This window comes from Corvus brachyrhynchos, unplaced genomic scaffold, assembly GCF_000691975.1.
Source record: "Corvus brachyrhynchos isolate BGI_N302 unplaced genomic scaffold, ASM69197v1 scaffold43, whole genome shotgun sequence".
NCBI lineage: Eukaryota > Metazoa > Chordata > Aves > Passeriformes > Corvidae > Corvus > Corvus brachyrhynchos.
In genome coordinates, this window is record NW_008237353.1 from 1,994,070 (window position 1) to 2,011,287 (window position 17,218).

Here is a 17,218-nt window from a genome sequence, read left to right on the forward strand (position 1 = left end):
GAGCCCCTCACCAACTGAGCTCTCCATAAACAGAGACCTTGGTGCAGCAAGGGGAGGATGAAAGACAGGGAGATACGAGTGGAAGTTTGGGACTTCGCATCCCTGTCTTATTTCTTAATAACACTCAAGTATAACTGCTTTAGTAGAATCTGTCTTCTCCAGTTCTCCCACATGTACCCCTCTCTCCACAGGGCTGCTCTTAAATGCTTTTCTACCCTCAGGAGGTGCACATCACTAGCAAGGCTCTGGCTTGGATTGACCCAGCAAGTCATGTTGTCTCTGAAGGTGTTTTTCCCATTTAGGTTGTAGTTATGGTGGAAATTTGAGACTATAGCCCTTTAAAGTGACATTGCACACACCCAGTGGGATTACAGCAGCTGCACTGCAATTCTGAAGATCAAGTTGTACCAGCTTTGGGTAGCAGATTGGTACAGGAGCTGACTTAGGTGTGAGAGGTGCCAAATGAAGCTTTGCGATCAACCCTCCTGCTCCTGAGGAAGTGTCAAGGACACAAACTCCAGTTACTCCCACAAACTGTGCTGTTGTTTTCTGGTTTGGGATTTTGTTTTTCCCCCCCCCCTACTATCCATTACAACATTCCAAGCATTTTAGGAGAAAGAGCAGCACTTCAGCAAACAAGACCTGACTTTTTCTGCAGTATGACTAACTGCCATGTGGAGTTCAAGATTTCCTATTGTTGCCTTTACACTCTTCACAGCACTCAGCAGCTCACGTGGACCAGACACAGTTACTCCTTGCAATAAAGTGTACTCCACCTACAAACATTGAGCAACACAAGTCAGAGCAGTGTTGGATCGTTAAGCAAAACTTTCCTAGGAGAGCATGACCAACATTTCAAGCAATGCTTCTGAAGAAAGAAGTCTGTGAACAAATCAAAGCTATTCTTACATAGTTTTACATCAAATGTCTTCTTACATAAAAACCAACAGAGGCTTGTGTGGTGATTTACACCACTTGGAAGAGGTGAACTGCTGATCAATTCTCAGAACAGGCAATATCGTTTCATTAAAAAAACCACAAACCCACAATGACTGGGGACCCCTCCTAACACCACGGTCTGCTTTGCCAATACGGACCCAGGTTCCCAGCAGCTTCAGGCACAGCCTGCACCAGGCCAGGCTCCTGCATGGACTCCGACCTCACAGCTTGGGCCTGCACAGCTTTTCAACACTAAACAGGGTATGTTTACAGAAGCCACAGGCTTTGCCCAAATTCCACCACTGCCAAAGAACTGGTCTCAAACCCTACCTTGATTAGAGTTCAAGCTACTGGAATTATTTTTATTAGCAACGTCTAATGACACAGTCAATTTAATAACAAGGACCTAGAGTTCATGCTTGCCTATGTTAACAGCTTGATGATGTTGCATGCTGTAAATCAGATTCCTATATTAACATCTATTTATATTAATTTACAATCCATTTCAGCCAGCTGCCATAATGGATTTGATATTACTAACATAATTTGGTTGTAATCTTGGGAAGCAAGGAAGGTTTGATCAAGCATTACTCTATGCTGGTACAGTAGCTGGATCCAGTCTTCTCTGAACACACTTGTACACCCACTCCTTCCCTTCCTTGTCATAGCAGAGCACAGCCCTGGAAGTGTGCAAGCACCATCTCTTCAATAATGTGAAAGGAGAATTTTAAGTTAGCAAGTCTGAATAGCTCCAATCAAAAAAAGACACCAACACATCTGTAATTAAGAACTTGCTCGACAGGACTGCTGGAACTCCAACTCTCTACTCGCACGCTGCATTCTTTAGTTTATATTCCCCTGGAATATACTCCATAGATTTGGGGCCATTTACTGTAGAAAATGTTCTTCACAAAGTCAGTTCTGAAGGCTATGTTACAGTTTGAATATGTCAGCTGTTTTAAAGTTCACAGTCTGTAACAAATGTCAGTTTTCTTCCCTCCTTTGCACGCACTTGAGAAAACCTCATTACCTCAAACGTGACAAAATATTCAAGGACTGTAAACACAAAAATGCTGTACTGTGTTTTCAGTTCAGTAATGCCTCAAATGAATTTCAGAACAAAATCAGTCTTAGCAATTAACACAAAGATTTTTAAAGTCCTTTATTAATCTGAATATAAAAAAGACAGAAGCTGCCTACAATATAGGACAAAGCTCTTGCTTCATGAGGAAACAAAATTTTCTTTACAAAGTGAAAAAATAAATACCCTCTTAGAGTAAGGTTTATATGCTAATGTGTCATAAAAAAGTAGAGTTTTAATATTTTGACAAAATGTCTGTGCAAAGAAACAGATGCATAAACACACATTACTGCTACATTAAGGCAATATGAAAAGTATAGTCAGAAAATTTCAGTAAAGTGACAGTGTACTTTTCTAGCTTTGATTAAGCCAGTATTGCACCCAAATATGGTCTCCAGTTCCCTCTGTACCCTGGAGAAGACACTAGGAAACCAGAGCCCAAAATGCCCAAGTAGCGGGGTGGAAATCGAAAACATTTTATTGGGTAGGTCATTTCCGGCTAAAGATGCTAACTGAAGAAAGCATTTAAAATTATACACAACCCTTAAAGACTAATGGTGAATGTTTCATAGTTTAAAATCAGCCTCCAAAAATAAAGCCAACATGAAGGGCAGCTGACTGCAGCTCCCAAGACCAACAGCCAAAAATGGACTATGGGAAACTTGGCAGTACCCTGTCCACTGAGAGCTGTGAATGAAGTCCCATAGCAGTGCTTCCACAGGACACTGTCAACCACGAGACTTTCCTGACCCACCCTCAACACTTAAAGATTAGCAATCTTGTCTTCCCTTTCTTAAGCTATTCTCTCAGAATTGTTTTCTATTTAATAAATTCTGAGTTAAGCACAGCTGCTTAGTGAAGCCTTGTAACTTCAGTTTAAGAACTAATTTTAAAAAAAGGAGTTCTCTCCTCTTTAAAGCAATTTACTAAAAGCAGAAGCCATGAGCCTTACTAAACTGGTATGTGTAAAAGCAAGTATTAATATTAAAATACACAATGCAACTGTACTAAAAAGGATTTAGAGCATGTAAAAGAAAAGGCTGCATTGCTTTTGCCGGGTACAGCTGCATGTGTACACCACATTTCTCCAGGGTTACCGAGCTTTGTGGCAACACTGCCGTGCTACAAACTTATGGATCATTCTTTAAGTAACATGAATCAATTACACTTCTACTCTCAGAAGATGTCCCAAACCATTCTGGACATGCTGAACAAAGAATATTTATGTTAAAAATGCAGTATTTTTTGCTTTTGATCGTGGATAGATGCCAGAGTGATTGCCTTCTTCACAATCAATGGTTGCATTTCTTATTAGTGCAGTTTGAAGAGTACACGATGGGTTTCAAGTGTGTACGTAGATCATATCACAGTCAGATTGAGAAGACTGGTGTGGGTTGGCAAGTACACATGCTGGACATGCTCTACACGAGATCTGCAAACAGGACACGACTGGAAAGGAAAAACATTGGGAAATTATTTTACTTTGTATTTTGAGAATCTCTGCACTTCCTGCAGACTTTACATACACAATAACAGAGCACTTTTTCCATCATATCCCATACCTAAGACAGGGTATGGGTGGGAAGCATGCAGCTCACTCGTATCCTCACTGCAAATTACATAAGCACATCATCCAGACAGCACACTCTCTGAAATTAGTTTGCCACAAACAAAATTTTAGTAGTTGTACTAGAACATCAACACAAATGTATTAATCCCTGACCCTCAAATATACAAAAAACAAACCTTCCACACAACTTGGTAACTCATAACTCAATGGAGCTGCATTTACCTGTAACTGGGAAGCACAGGACTTGCAGCAAACTGTGTGGCCACAGGGACAAAAGGTTGAATTTATCTCTTCTTCACAACACACCATACAAAGCATGGACTCCTTCAGCTTCCGCAACTTCTCTTGCAGGGCTTTTGTTTGTTGGCAGCTGAGACCCTCACAGTTGTCACAGTTCATGCTGCTTTCTGAAGACTTAAGAGGGGAACTTGGTGGGGTTTGATCACTTCTTGAAACAAGATCCACAATGCCAGCATTATAAAGAGCTCGCCTCGCATGATCATAAACTTCTTTTGATGTTCTTTTAATGTCAAAGACGTATTTTTTACCAAGATTAATGTTTTCATTCAGAAATAGAGATGCTAGGTGACCCTTTAAGTCTCGACTATACTGCATCATGACAGCACTGGTGACAGTGTCACACCTATAAAGCAACAGGACAAATGCAAGATTGGTTAGTTAATACCAATAGACCCATACTACAGTAATTTGTTCCCAAAGCTGAAGTACCAGTACTGAAATTAAAGCAAATGAAATGGTCTGAGGTAGTATTTAAGCTCTTGAATGATCTTTGCATGACAACTCTACTTTGAAAAGTGTAAAATGGAAAGTGACAATGGCTTTACATCTTCAAAATGTTAAGTGTCTGGTAAAACAGAGGCAGCCTATGGAAGGGACTTAAGGAATTATGCTAACAAACAGCAGACACTTGCTTAATACACAGTTCAGCCTGGCAACACCTCTTTGCATGGTATTTCAAAACACCACCTTAAAGAATTCCACTTAAGAGTCTTTGGCTCTCCATTTTTATCATAGAATCAAGTAGTATTTTTAACCCAATTTCCACCCAGTACGTTATATACTAGTATTATGTCATTCTGAAAGGAACCAGTGCGAATGCAGTGTAGAGAATTAAGGCATTTGTATTTGCCACTGTGCATTTCAGCTACCCTAACCATGCTTGTCACTTATTTCAGTGATACAGTGGAATCTGCAGAAGCCTATTAAGGCATATTGCTTCTCTAGGCAACACAGGAAAGAAAACACAGAATGTAAGGACTACAGCCTCACAGGGCCTAAGGTCCAAGATCTAAGCTTATGGCCAAACGCTATTGCCAAACTAAAATTCTGCTTAAATTAAAATCAGGGACTGCAAAGGACAGAAGAAATTACAAGCAGAGACAGAGATCAAAAAGTAATTGAAAGTGGTGTGTGGTAGTTAATTTTAAGAAAACACTGCTAAGTGTGTTTGACAGCTAGTCTGACTGATCAGTGTTGGACACCACTGAATGAAAGGGGGCTGAAAAATTGCCCACCGACAAATGAGTATAGCACCCCTACCTCAAAGGGCAGCAGGATAGAGACAATGGATAGCTGCTGGCAGGAAGCAAAATCCTGAGCATGTGAGCAAGGACAGAAGAACTGTAAGAAGGTTTAAATACAGGGGATGGGAAGGTGGCATACAGGTAACGTAACAAATGAAGGAGCCAAATAAAGGAACTACACAATCTGAGTAACAGGATCTTCCCCATTGGTATCAATCTCCCTCTTACATTGGAACAAAAAATGTATGTATTGTTTATTAAGTATCAAGGAACATTAAAAGTTTATACTCTGAAATGCTGTTATTCATAGTGGAAAAATTTTGCTTACTTTTCTTGTTACTCCCACCCCACAAAATGGAAAGCAGCAAAAACCTGTTCAGCTTCTGGACTTAAGAGGAAAGGAGAGGCTGCAAAGACAATGAAATTTTGCAGAGTATTTCCAAACTGCAGTCAGACTGCTGGCTGCTTAAGCACTTAGTTCAAACACTGGAGAAGAGCAGCACCACACGACTCTAGGGGCAATACTGACCTGTAAAATGCATGAGTCTCTGTAATTGCTCTGTAGAGTCCACTTGCTGCCCTTGTACTGATCATCTTAAACAAGACAACCACACTATTACCAGACTCCTTGGTAACAGTCAGATACACATTCTTCCCAGACTGAGTTGCCATTTGAACAACAGGATAAGAAATCCTATAAATTAGTATTAAAAAGGAAAGGTTATTTAGTTTTTAAGGATAAGGGCATTTTCCACAAAATACTACAGTGCATTTTTATCAGAAGTTACAATGATTTCTGACAGTAGTCAGCAATGCTGATTGAAGATGCCACCTCAAAAATAAATATAAAAATCAAGAGTATTAAGGTCACTTGTTATTTTGATTACAAGCAGGTAGTGCCCTCAGACCCTATATACAGTCACTTTTAGTAATTCTCAGAGCAGTTTTGTGTATTTATGTGAAAACTAGAGGCATGCTCAGTATTTCTGAAAAATTGATCATGCAAATGGTTCCAGAAAATACATACCTGTTGATTGGACTGAAGTCATCTTTACGGATGGATATGCCTTCAGGTCCAACACCAATAAGGAGTTTTTGTCCTTCACTATCTCTCACTGAGTGCCACTCTACCCCATAGTTCTCCAGTGTTGTAACAATCTGTAGAACCTGGTATTCAGCAGATGCTTGACTTAGACCTTCAAGCTCCTTGTGCTTTGTAATAATGCTGTTGATAAAAAGATTAAGGATAGGTGAATTAACTCAAGTATCTGCTGTTACTGTCAGCAGCTTGTTTTAACACGGGTTTTTAGATGACCTAGTTAAACAGATTAGCACATGCTCCTGACCTGCTTTATCTGTCTATAGATTTCCAGCAATTGGAATTGGAAGTAGCTGAGAATTACCAAAACATCCTGAGAATGTCAAGGAGAAAATACTGTGCATTTGCTAAGAAATGAAAAAGCTACATGTAATCAAGGCTTTCTAACTAACACCACCAGCCCCAAAATATTTCCCTGAACTACCACTAAGTTCATAGTTAAAAAAAACACTACGGAAAAGTATGACACACTGAATGTTTCCTGATATTCAGGAATTGAGCTATGAAGGTGTTTCAGAATTCTGTCTGCTTTTCAGGATAAGGGTACTAAGCCAGATAAATGCTTTCATTCACAAGTGTTGGTCTAAGACATACTTAAAATTTAAATACTTTGCTCCAGGTACTTTTATATATATATCTGTATTTCCTCAAGTACCAGAGTTTTCACAAGAAAAAAAAAACAAAAACAAAAGCCACAAAAAACCAAACAAAAACTCAAACAAGTAAAAAAAACAAGAAAAAAAAAGCCAACCCCAGAAAACCACCAAAAATACCCCCACAAAAAACCACCTAATAACTGAGCTTAAAAATTTAACTGAAAACAGACCATCAAACATTCAGGTCACATTTTCATCTCCAAAGCTATTATTGTTAAATTACTGTTTTACACTATAGCACCAGCAATTAAATGCATAACAAAATCTTCTGCTGTTGGTCTCCAAAAAGGAGACTAGATCATTGTACTTTTTACCTCTCCAAAATGGTAGTGGTGAGCTCTTTTGCACACAACTCTTCATAATTGTACTTGGCAGTGTTCTGGTTATAATCTCCGAACTTCATCTGTGCCAACAATGCACTAAGTTCAATTGCATGCTCTGAAGAACACTGAAGATTACCAGCAAGAAGATCTTCTTTTATATGCAAGAAAAACATATGCCTGCAACACAATCAGAAACATTTGCTTAGAGAAATCATTACATGACATCTGTAATCAAAACATGTAACAAGTAACACCTCAGCTATATTTGGTAATTCCAGAATTTGCAGTGAATGTACCCAGTAGATAAAGTCTGGCACAAGGGAAAGAAAAGGGCCTCCATCTTATTCTTCACTTACTCTTAAACATGAAGCTACAAGTGAAGACAGTACCTAAAAGCACTGCTAAAAGAAATGAGCACTTTAATGTCATCAATAATATCTCAAGAATAGGAACTGCTTTAACTCCTAAGGCCACTTAATAATTTCAATTTAGTGAGTAAAATATCAATGAAAGATTTCAATTGGTTTCCTATGTTTACATTTTTTGTTGCCATTTACAAGTTATTCTGCATTTCACAAAACCAAATTTGGGAAGAGCACCTCAAAACATACACACTTCTGTCATGCAAGAGGAGAAGCCACCCTTTGTCTACACAGTGGAAATGCTCCAGCCCGTAGGGTTTTTGCCAGTGACATGATTAACAGAATAACCTGAAACACCTGAAAAGGCATTGTGGAATAAAATAGAAGAACAGCTTCTGTGTAAGCATTTGTCAGACCAAGGTTTGGCAGCTTGCTCAAAATTCACAAAGCTGCTCTTAATTATCTAACAGGTTACTTTGACAGACAAATCAACATTTTCGCCAACATTAACAGCAGCATGTTAATATCCCCTATGGGCTACCCTAGCTTCTATAGAATCATCCTTTTTTCCCCCTCAGGGGACACAATATAAATTTCTTACCATTTCTTTTTAAGACTCAACATATTTATGGAATCCAGATGCAGAATTATGTACCACAGTTATGTATCACTGAAAAAAAACGTTCAATAAATGAAGCCTAGCACCCACAGGGATGTGTCTTGGCTTCCACAGGAACGGGACATTTACTTTTCTAAAGTGAAGTGTAATCTACTTTTAAGAAAAGCTTTACTGAAGCTCTGTATTGAATCTCTCATCACTGAAGTTGAAGATCCTAGTAAGTGATGAGCTTTCCTTACAATGGGAATTTTGAATAGTATCTTACATATATTCTTTTGTAGCATTCTATAATTCCTTTGTACAACAGGGCAAATAGGACTTTTTTTCGGCACTACGAGCAATTACAGAACTTGAAAAAGTTGTGGTTTTTCTTAGCTCTATTGGTAAATGTTGAAACTAAGAAGATACCAGTCCAAAAGATGCCTCATATCCACAACTTGTTGAATCAGGAAAAAAGAATTGGTATTAAATTATCCTGTAACCTTTCCTACAGTCCATTTCCTGCAACAAGCAAGTCACAGCTCCCTTTGCAAACCATTTCTCCTGCTGGAGTATCATGATAGTTGTGATGCAAGTGCTTAATTGCGTCACACTGAAGTCTGAACACCAACCTACATCCTTCAGCAGCTCTGGAAGGGGTCTGGTGGAAGCCAATGCGCAGCCTCACACTGTGCAGGACACAAGTTTAGGTGGCAAGAGGACCAGAACTTCAGACAGAGCTGCCTCTACTGTTAGCAGGTTATTCCTTGTTTAGGCTCTTTTTTTTTTTTTTTTGAGAGTCAAACCTCTGCTCTCATCTGTTTCTCACACCTTGCAGAGTCATAGCTCTTTGGGCTTGGGCCACAGAAAGGCCTATCTGTGGCCTTTTAAAGTGATTTAGTTGTACAGACTCTTTTTGGTGCTCAGTCCATAAACCTGAAGAATTCAGTATAAATTACTAAAACACTAGGGCCAAAATAAATTCAAATAGTAGGTATTTTCCTAACTCCAATCAACATTTCATAAAATAACAGCTTCTCATGCACTCTTGATCCTCTGACAGAACAGGATTTCCAGTCACTTTAAGTACTAATTACAAATACAGTATTTTCAAAGAAAGATCTGACCATTTTTTTCTCATTAGCTGAAACATTTACAACTACCACACCTAAATGCTTGTATCTTCAGGGTTTTTTTTTTGCATATGACAGCACTAACTACACAGGGTAAAGTCAAGAGTTCTCCCCTTGCTGGGAAGACCTTATTGACATCTCAAGGGAAGCTGAAAACCAAAATATTGCTCCAGCAAATACAGATGAATTACAGACGAATTCTGAAACAGATACAGCAGATGCATGGCTTGTCACATTCCATTACTATAGAGCCAGTAATGGCATAGAAGACAAATGAGTTTAAGGCACAATGTGAAATAGCATCACATCAGCTAATGTGCAGTAACTTTCCATAACTGGCTCATATCACATAAGGGAAAACATCTCACAGATACTCAGCTACTTTGCATTTTTTTGATAAATGGAACAAACAGCACATATAAAGGACAGTTATTGCAAAGTAACTAGTTATGCAAATTCTTGTCCCAGCTTACACTATCATAAGCTGTTTTATTAAGTCAGAAAACAGATAAGAACAATATTTAACAGTCCATCTGCACCTAAATTACCTAAACTGCACTCAGGACAGTGAATGACTTTGCACTGATCTGTTAGAGCAGCTGCCCCAAACTAAAGTTCAGGTAGCAAATTCTCTGCCTTTTTTTTAATGTGTGTTGGGGTTTTTTGTTTGTTTTTGGGATTTTGTTTGCTTGTTTTGAGTCCTTAAGTGTGTTTGATGAAGGAAAGGCATCAAGAAATTGAAAGACAGTGAGGGTTATAAGCATTTTAGACATCTGAAAAAATGGTTTTGATTAGCCCATCCAGCTGCACTCACAGTGCACACCTTCAAAGTTATATAACTATCCACTGTAAAATCATCCCTCTTCAAAGGTCCAAAACATGACACTAGCCACAACATGATTACAAATGCAGATTTAATTTCTTTTTTTTACACAAAACTAAACAAAGTCTTTTGATCCTCAAAGAAAAAGGCATAAGAACGTGATTTTATTGCTGAATACAATAGCAAAACTAATGCATTAGGAGCCTTGATGCAGTTCCTTATCTAGTTCTGCAAATTCTAAGGGACCTAATAGACTGTCTGTAGAAAATCTGGTCATTATCACAGATTTATGTAAGTTTCTGTAAATTAGATTGTGACCTAATCGCTTCATACACAATCTACCATCCCTCCTCTCTCTTGGAACCTTTAGCTATGATAAAAAAAAAATGTAAGACTTTTTCTCACCTCTAAAGATATGTTGTACAGTAAAAGGATACACTTTTTCCAAGGAATTATTTCAGCACTAATATTTTACACTTAATGGAATTTTTACCTAGCAAGTTTTAGAACAATGAACTGTTAAAACTAAAAACTGAACTGTTTGTAAGTTCCCTAAAGGTTCCAACATTACTGGTAGAAAATCTAAAGTTTGTCCACCATAAAAGAAACTAAATGTTTTTGTTTCTGCATCATTCACATTTCAGTTGCACTTGATGCATTAATATTGCATGTTATAAATTTGAGAAGTAACTGAAGTCAGACAAAAGGTAGGTCTGTCTGTTCCAACCCCCAGCCCCAATTCTTAGCACATTCTACAGCTCTTTACTACCCTTGCCAAAGCTTCATTTAGTCTCTAAATCTTCACAACTATGAAGTTTGCCCATCAATTGTTGTGTCTCCTAGTCATCTTAACACCTGCCAGATGTGTTGGGACATTGATCAACTAGTGGCAACTTTAAGGACAAACAGAACCTCCCATTGCACTTGTAGCTCAAGTTCTCTACACGTGACAGCATTGGTACAAAAGACAGTCTCTGTAGCCCAAAATAGCCTTTCCTTCCTCTCTGAACCTCATGCCACCTAGACATACCTGTGTATTCAACTATGGAACGTTCCCTCTGAGTTTGGTAGTTCAAAACACTACACAGGAATATTGACTAGAGGGCAACACATTAAGTTTGCCAAAGCTACACTTTGTCAGTCACTGCCCAGACAGATTGCTTCTTTTCCAAAGGGGAAAAAGGCATTTTTACAATTAGAACAGGATCACAGGCTTTCTTCAAGCACTAGCTACAGCGGTGATCTTATATTCACTTTGCATCCTTATTTTTGGATCCACGTTTTTCATATAATTTAATATTAATGTGCATATAAAACACTCAGTAAAATAAAACGTAGTTGATTAATGTATTGCAGTTGGATGTAAATAATTCGATACAAAAACTGTAGAAAAGGAAGGTTGCAAGGAGATTTCAGCAGATGGTCTGTTTCACAAAAAAGTGTAGCTACCAAACCAAAGTCACAGATCCAGATATCAATCCCATTAATTGCTTTTCGCTTCCCTCTAAAGCAGTTTATGCAGGCTGATGATACTGAACACTGCTATCAGAAACAGACATTAAGTATTTCACTACAATGGAATTCCAAGAGGGGGACAATCACCTAGTTAGTGTTCATCCAAATGAACTGGCAATAACAACTCCACAAAAAAATACTCTGAAAAGTGTTGAGTACATGGAATATAAGATCAGCTTTTCTTTTTTAACTCACTGAAGACCTTATGTGCATTAGGAATCAACATTCTGCTAGTAGTTTCTATTACTTTTTTTTTTTTTAAATCAAGGCAAGGGAAACAGAGCAAATAGGCAGCTAAAAATTTTAAGCTCTAAACTTAGCTGTCAGTGGAAGAAGTGGAAAACCCCAGTCCTTTATCAAAGAGGTATCTGCATCTGATTAATGACTCCTAAACTAGAAGCACAGCTGAAAGACCTCATTCTCATGCCAGACTGCTGGCAAGTATCTTAGCACACCTCCCAAGGAACTACCTGTTCTGTTTGCAGTATGATTCCTTACCACAGGTTAAGTCTCTTTCCTACTGTGAAGTAAATTTACTGCTCTGTAGTCTAAAATCAAAATTAAGAGGCATAATTGTTCTCCCTAAAATATATATTGATAAAGATCTCTAAATCTACAGAATATAATTCCAGTTTTAAAAGCAGACAAGGCCACCCCACATTAAAAAAAACAATGTTTTTTGCTTTTTTAATGCTCCTCAGTATCTTTGTTGTTACTTGCTCTCAGCAGAGTGGGTAAAAAGTTACCAACTGCAATTCAACTCTGATCTAGACAAACAGATTCATTAAACCCAGCCCAGTGTCTATCACACACACTTTCATTGCCTTGTAACAAATACCATGTCACTGCTGCGCTGGCTACCCAATGCTATGGGATAATAGGATGGTTCTCATTTTCTACCTACTACATGTATCTGACTGCTCAACAGATTTTACAAGGCCATTCTTAATTTCAACTAACTCATCAAAACAACCAGCAAAAAAGTGTACTTTGTAAATGTAATTCAAATACTGGCAAACATCACACAACTTAAAAGCCTCCAAAACAATAATTGCCACTTTCAAGGCTGGCAAAATGCAGCTCTTTTGAGTGCTTCATGATATAGAGTTAGAATTTGGTCATATCTTAAACTGTCGGGGCTTACGCGTGAATATTTGATTTTCATTCGTGCTACACAAGGCAAATATGGTTGAATTTAAAACCTAAACCCACCATTCTCCCAGACTGCTGCTGGACACCATTGGCCTCTTGGGCAGCTCAGCAAACACTCTCCTTTAAAAGGTGCAAGTTTCAAGACTCCTCTGCTCCACGTTCCACAACAGCCTGTGGCTGATGCCCGGAGCTCTCTGCCCCGGAGGTGGCTCCCGGGCCGGGGCTACTCCCGGTCACTGCCCCGCTGCTGCCCCTGACACCCGCATCCGGCAGGGCGGACCCGCCCGGCCCGCACCGCTGCCGAGCGTCTCCTGCCGGCCCCACCCCCAGTCAAAAAGTCTCCTGAAAATTCCGATTAGTGAGGTATAAGCCTTTCTCTAAGCCCCAGCTCCTTATTGCAATTCAACACTTCACAACATTTGTTACATGAACCACCCACAAGTCATTCAGTAAAGAAGCGAAAAGCAGGTTTGCTTTTTTCCCCCAAACTGTTGCACGACCTATCAAAGAAATACAGAAAACAGTGAAAACAAACGCAACACAAGCCAGAGTTATGATCTCGATCTTGGACCATCACATGTGTCTTTCAGCAAAAAGATAGCAATCCTTTTCAAGCCAATGTGATTTTCCATGCTAAAGAAAACATGTAGCTCTTCACTCCTCTAAAGCAGCACTGAGTTCACATCTCAGACTTATTTGTAAAACTCTGACAGCAGTAGATTAAATTTGAATGACATTCTTGCACTGAAGCACTTTTATTCCATTGAAAACAATTCTAAACTATGAAATCATGTGGTGCAATTCAGTACCAGGTAGTCAAATAAAAAACCTAGAAGCTGAGATCCAAAGAATAGAAATAAACTGCTTTTAACCCTGTAAAAGAAGTGCAGTAGATTTTCCATGCAATTCCCAAAGCACTTACAGAAGGTGGTTTGTTGCCACAGTGGTCAGAGATACAATTATAACCTGCTCTGTAGCAAGAGGGCTGCCTTGTATAAGAGCATTAAAATTGGCTGCAATCTTCCACTGGGCTGATTAAAGATAACAGAAGCAGAGGTCGATGTTCTGTTGCCAGATCGGCTTTCACAGCATGTAGAAACCTGAACATTAAATTGCTACAAACAAACATATACCTGAGTTTTAAATTCAAGTGCAAGGCAAGGGTTGAACAAAGCACTGCAAATGGGGTTGGCAAAGATTCCAAAAAATACAGAAAAAAAACTGGTAACTCAGTCACAATGCTTGCTATTATAATCATGATGAAGCATATCAACAAAATTTAGAATTACTTGCAGCTTCTCAGGTTTCAAAAGCAGTTCTCAACATGCATCTAATTTATATGCAAAAACAGGATCAGAGGCTGCAAGCAAAAGACTGGAAAATTTCCCCAGCATTCTTCACACACAGGACCACAAGGCAACAGCTCTGCCAGAAACACCCCACACATCAAATATGGACATAACTGCTAAAGGAAACTAAGGACACCCATCACTTTCTTCCTCAAGACTTTGCAGATAAAGATGAAACAATGTGTCAGCTTTAACTGTATAGCTAATCCTTGCAATTCTATGATACATCTATTAATCTTTAAGTTTGGCAACAGGTTTACAAGTTTTTCATCTTCTCCTTGATGCTTATGCACAAACTAAGTATGAACTCACAGTTACATGCATATGTAAATCCTCAAGCAGACCCGAGGAGAAAAAAAGTCCATCTACTAAAACTCAGTGTCAACAATCCAGGAGAACAGACATTTACCACAGGCACTGGAATTCTAGGTCTGCTACATGTGCACTACCGGGCTTACACAACTAAAAGGCAGTTATTACAACTTGACATACAACATGTATTTGGTTTTTTCTTCTGATGCGTAACCCCAGATTAATTTAAAAATTGTTTGCTAAAAATATTAGTTTCAGAACAGTCTTAATTAGTACTTAAAAAAAGCTTGCCCCCATCTACATTCTTTTAAATCATCTTTACATTGGAGAAATACTTGCTTGCTCTGATGTAGGTGTATAAGCTCTGTTACATTTTAGCTACACAAGCTGGTCTTTGAGGCCCTTGGGGCATGTTTCACCAGTTCAACGTCTCTATTAACTTCCACCTCCTGCCAAGTCTTGCATTGACAGTGTTGAAGGCAGGGACACAGACGTCTGCAAAAGCCTTGTAAAGTTGAACAAGCATTCATCAATGATAGGATAAAAATGCTACTTTCAGGTTTCCTCAGATTTTCACCCTGATTTGTTTTGTGAGTGGAGACACATCCGACATGCCCAGGGTAATCTCTTCTGCCTCATCAGGTATGAAATTACATGGCTCCTTTTGTTCTACATAAATCCCATTTGTAATTTGGTTTTATACTTACAGAGAATATTTAAATAAGAGGAGAAGTTTCTTTAAGGAAAAATACTCAAAGCTATGTCATGGATAGTAGAAATTATTTCCTAAATAACAGTATATCAAAACTGGAATTCAGTTTGAATGCATTTGCCTAACTGGAGCTATTATCCAGGACAACCATGGTCTACCACCACAGCATTCTGAAAACTTCAACCATATTGATAAGCTAGAACCACTGCTCCCTAAAAGCCTCTCCCCTACACATTAGATCAAAAAATAAACTCTAAACCTTTTTCCTATGAAATAAACACCAAATCAGACTGTCAGCCTCTGATCAAGTTCTTTAGACATCCTGTGCAGAAGCACCATGGTGTATTCATGGTCTTAATTCTGAAAGTACTAAGTTAAGGATTCTAAGAGTACCAAGTTCAGGCGAGCAGTGAAAATGAGTTTTGGCATTATCATATAAACACTAGATTCCAGTTGGCTCCATTCATATTAACTGTACTATCCAAAACTAACTGGAAAAAGTAGCTGGAAGGTCAGCATTAAATATATATTTGCACAGCATTCTTTAAAGATAATTCTGTTGGAATTCATGTGGTAACCAAAGTCCTGGAATAAAAGCAAGTGTTCCCTACTAATCCTAGAAGACTATTTCTTCTGATTTAATAACAGTATAACAATTTAGTTAAGAGGACCAGCCACAGAGGCAGCCAGACAGCTGTTTCTTTTGTAGCCTCTAAGGGCCTGTAGCTATATGAAAGTTACTGTAACACAATACCAGACAAAAAGGAATTCAGCAAGTTTTTTTGCACTGTGGGAGGAATTGTTTCCTGCCTTTCTGTACTAGTGGTTCAGAATGACCTAGAGTAACACCACAAAACAGAGGTTACTATCGGACACACAAATACCATATGTAAAGTTTGCTACTGGGAGCTTAGTTTCTTCCAGTTCCAGCACTAAGTGCTCACAAAATTACTCACACTCATTACTTACTGGTAGCTACACAAAACTTAATGTTGCCAATTTAATTACATTTTTCTAAAAAAAATTATCAATGAACTTCAAAAACACTAAGATTTTAAAACTACATAGAAAAGTCAAGCAAAATTACCATAAAGAAATAAAAACAATGTGTAGTCACTTTCCTAAGTTACAGAAATTGAAAACAAAGTATTAAATGAAATGCACTTACAACCATATTTATTTACCTTGTCTGTTCCTGTAAGATAAGATGTGGCTCAACAAAGAACTTGACTCTCAATTTCAATCGATAAGGGGCTAAACCATCCATCTGCTGGGAGATCCTGTTCCTCAAATTCAGCCATAGATTCTCGCCTTTGCTGCCGGTGAACTGCAGTCCAAAATAATCAACTTCTATAATTCCCAACCTTCTGCATACCTGAAAGAACGAGGTTCTTTACAATCAGGCTACAACATGATAATGAAAAGTAACATCTGAAGTGGTATTTCAGACTGCTCACTTAAAACACACACACAAAATCCTGCTGTCAGCACCTTCGTACAAAGGCTTAATTACTTGGATTCTAGGTTGCATACAAAACAGCCCAGAGAAAAACACTAAGCATGAATAGGAATTTCTCCACTAGCCAAAAAACACATGGGCTTCTATGGGCAAATTTTACCCCCAGGACAGGCACTTCAGAGGGTCAGCGGATTTCCACAAGAAGAGAACATCTGCTATTCAACATCAAAGCCAGTCGCACTTGCTGGGCAAGGAGGAGTAAAAAAAGTACAGTCACCCACAAGTTTTACTTAGGTGCCACCAGCAGACCGGACTGTTCGTCTGTCTCTCCCCAGCATCCCCACGGCAGCCACCGCAGTCACACCGAGGAGGGGGCGGAGTAAAACTGGGGTGGCTCCTCCACCCCCCGCCTCTGCCCCCACTCGTGTCCCCTTCTCGGGGCCACTTCCAGCAGGATTCAGTGGCGAGGCCCGGGCCTGCGCTTCCCACAGTAGAGGTGCCGGAGAGCCCCGTGGAGGGGGATGCAGCACCCTCTGCATCCAACATGGAGAAGGCGTTGGGAAAAAGAAAAAAGGAAAATAAAGACACAAA

At 39.0% G+C, this 17,218-nt stretch overlaps 1 protein-coding gene across 1 annotated transcript; it reads right to left on the reverse strand.

Moving 5' to 3' along the window:
- Nucleotides 1-2,088: 2,088 nt before the first annotated feature.
- On the reverse strand, nt 2,089-16,845 carry MYLIP (myosin regulatory light chain interacting protein). The gene is made up of 6 exons (XM_008630896.2): nt 16,353-16,845; nt 7,204-7,389; nt 6,162-6,359; nt 5,664-5,828; nt 3,813-4,233; nt 2,089-3,469 (listed from the first exon to the last, which is right to left on the reverse strand). The coding sequence occupies exons 1-6, from the start codon at nt 16,433-16,435 to the stop codon at nt 3,380-3,382; spliced, it is 1,143 nt and encodes a 380-aa protein (XP_008629118.1). The 5' UTR covers nt 16,436-16,845; the 3' UTR covers nt 2,089-3,379.
- Between the last annotated feature and the right edge of the window lie 373 nt (nt 16,846-17,218).

Coding starts and splice junctions, on each gene's coding strand:
- MYLIP (XM_008630896.2), bottom strand. CDS start 16,435: ATGGATGGTTTAGCCCCTTATCGATTGAAATTGAGAGTCAAGTTCTTT. Junction 6,360..7,203: donor ACCACTACCATTTTGGAGAG/GTAAAAAGTACA, acceptor TTTTATCAACAG/CATTATTACAAAGCACAAGG. Junction 4,234..5,663: donor GAGACTCATGCATTTTACAG/GTCAGTATTGCC, acceptor GTTGCTTTATAG/GTGTGACACTGTCACCAGTG.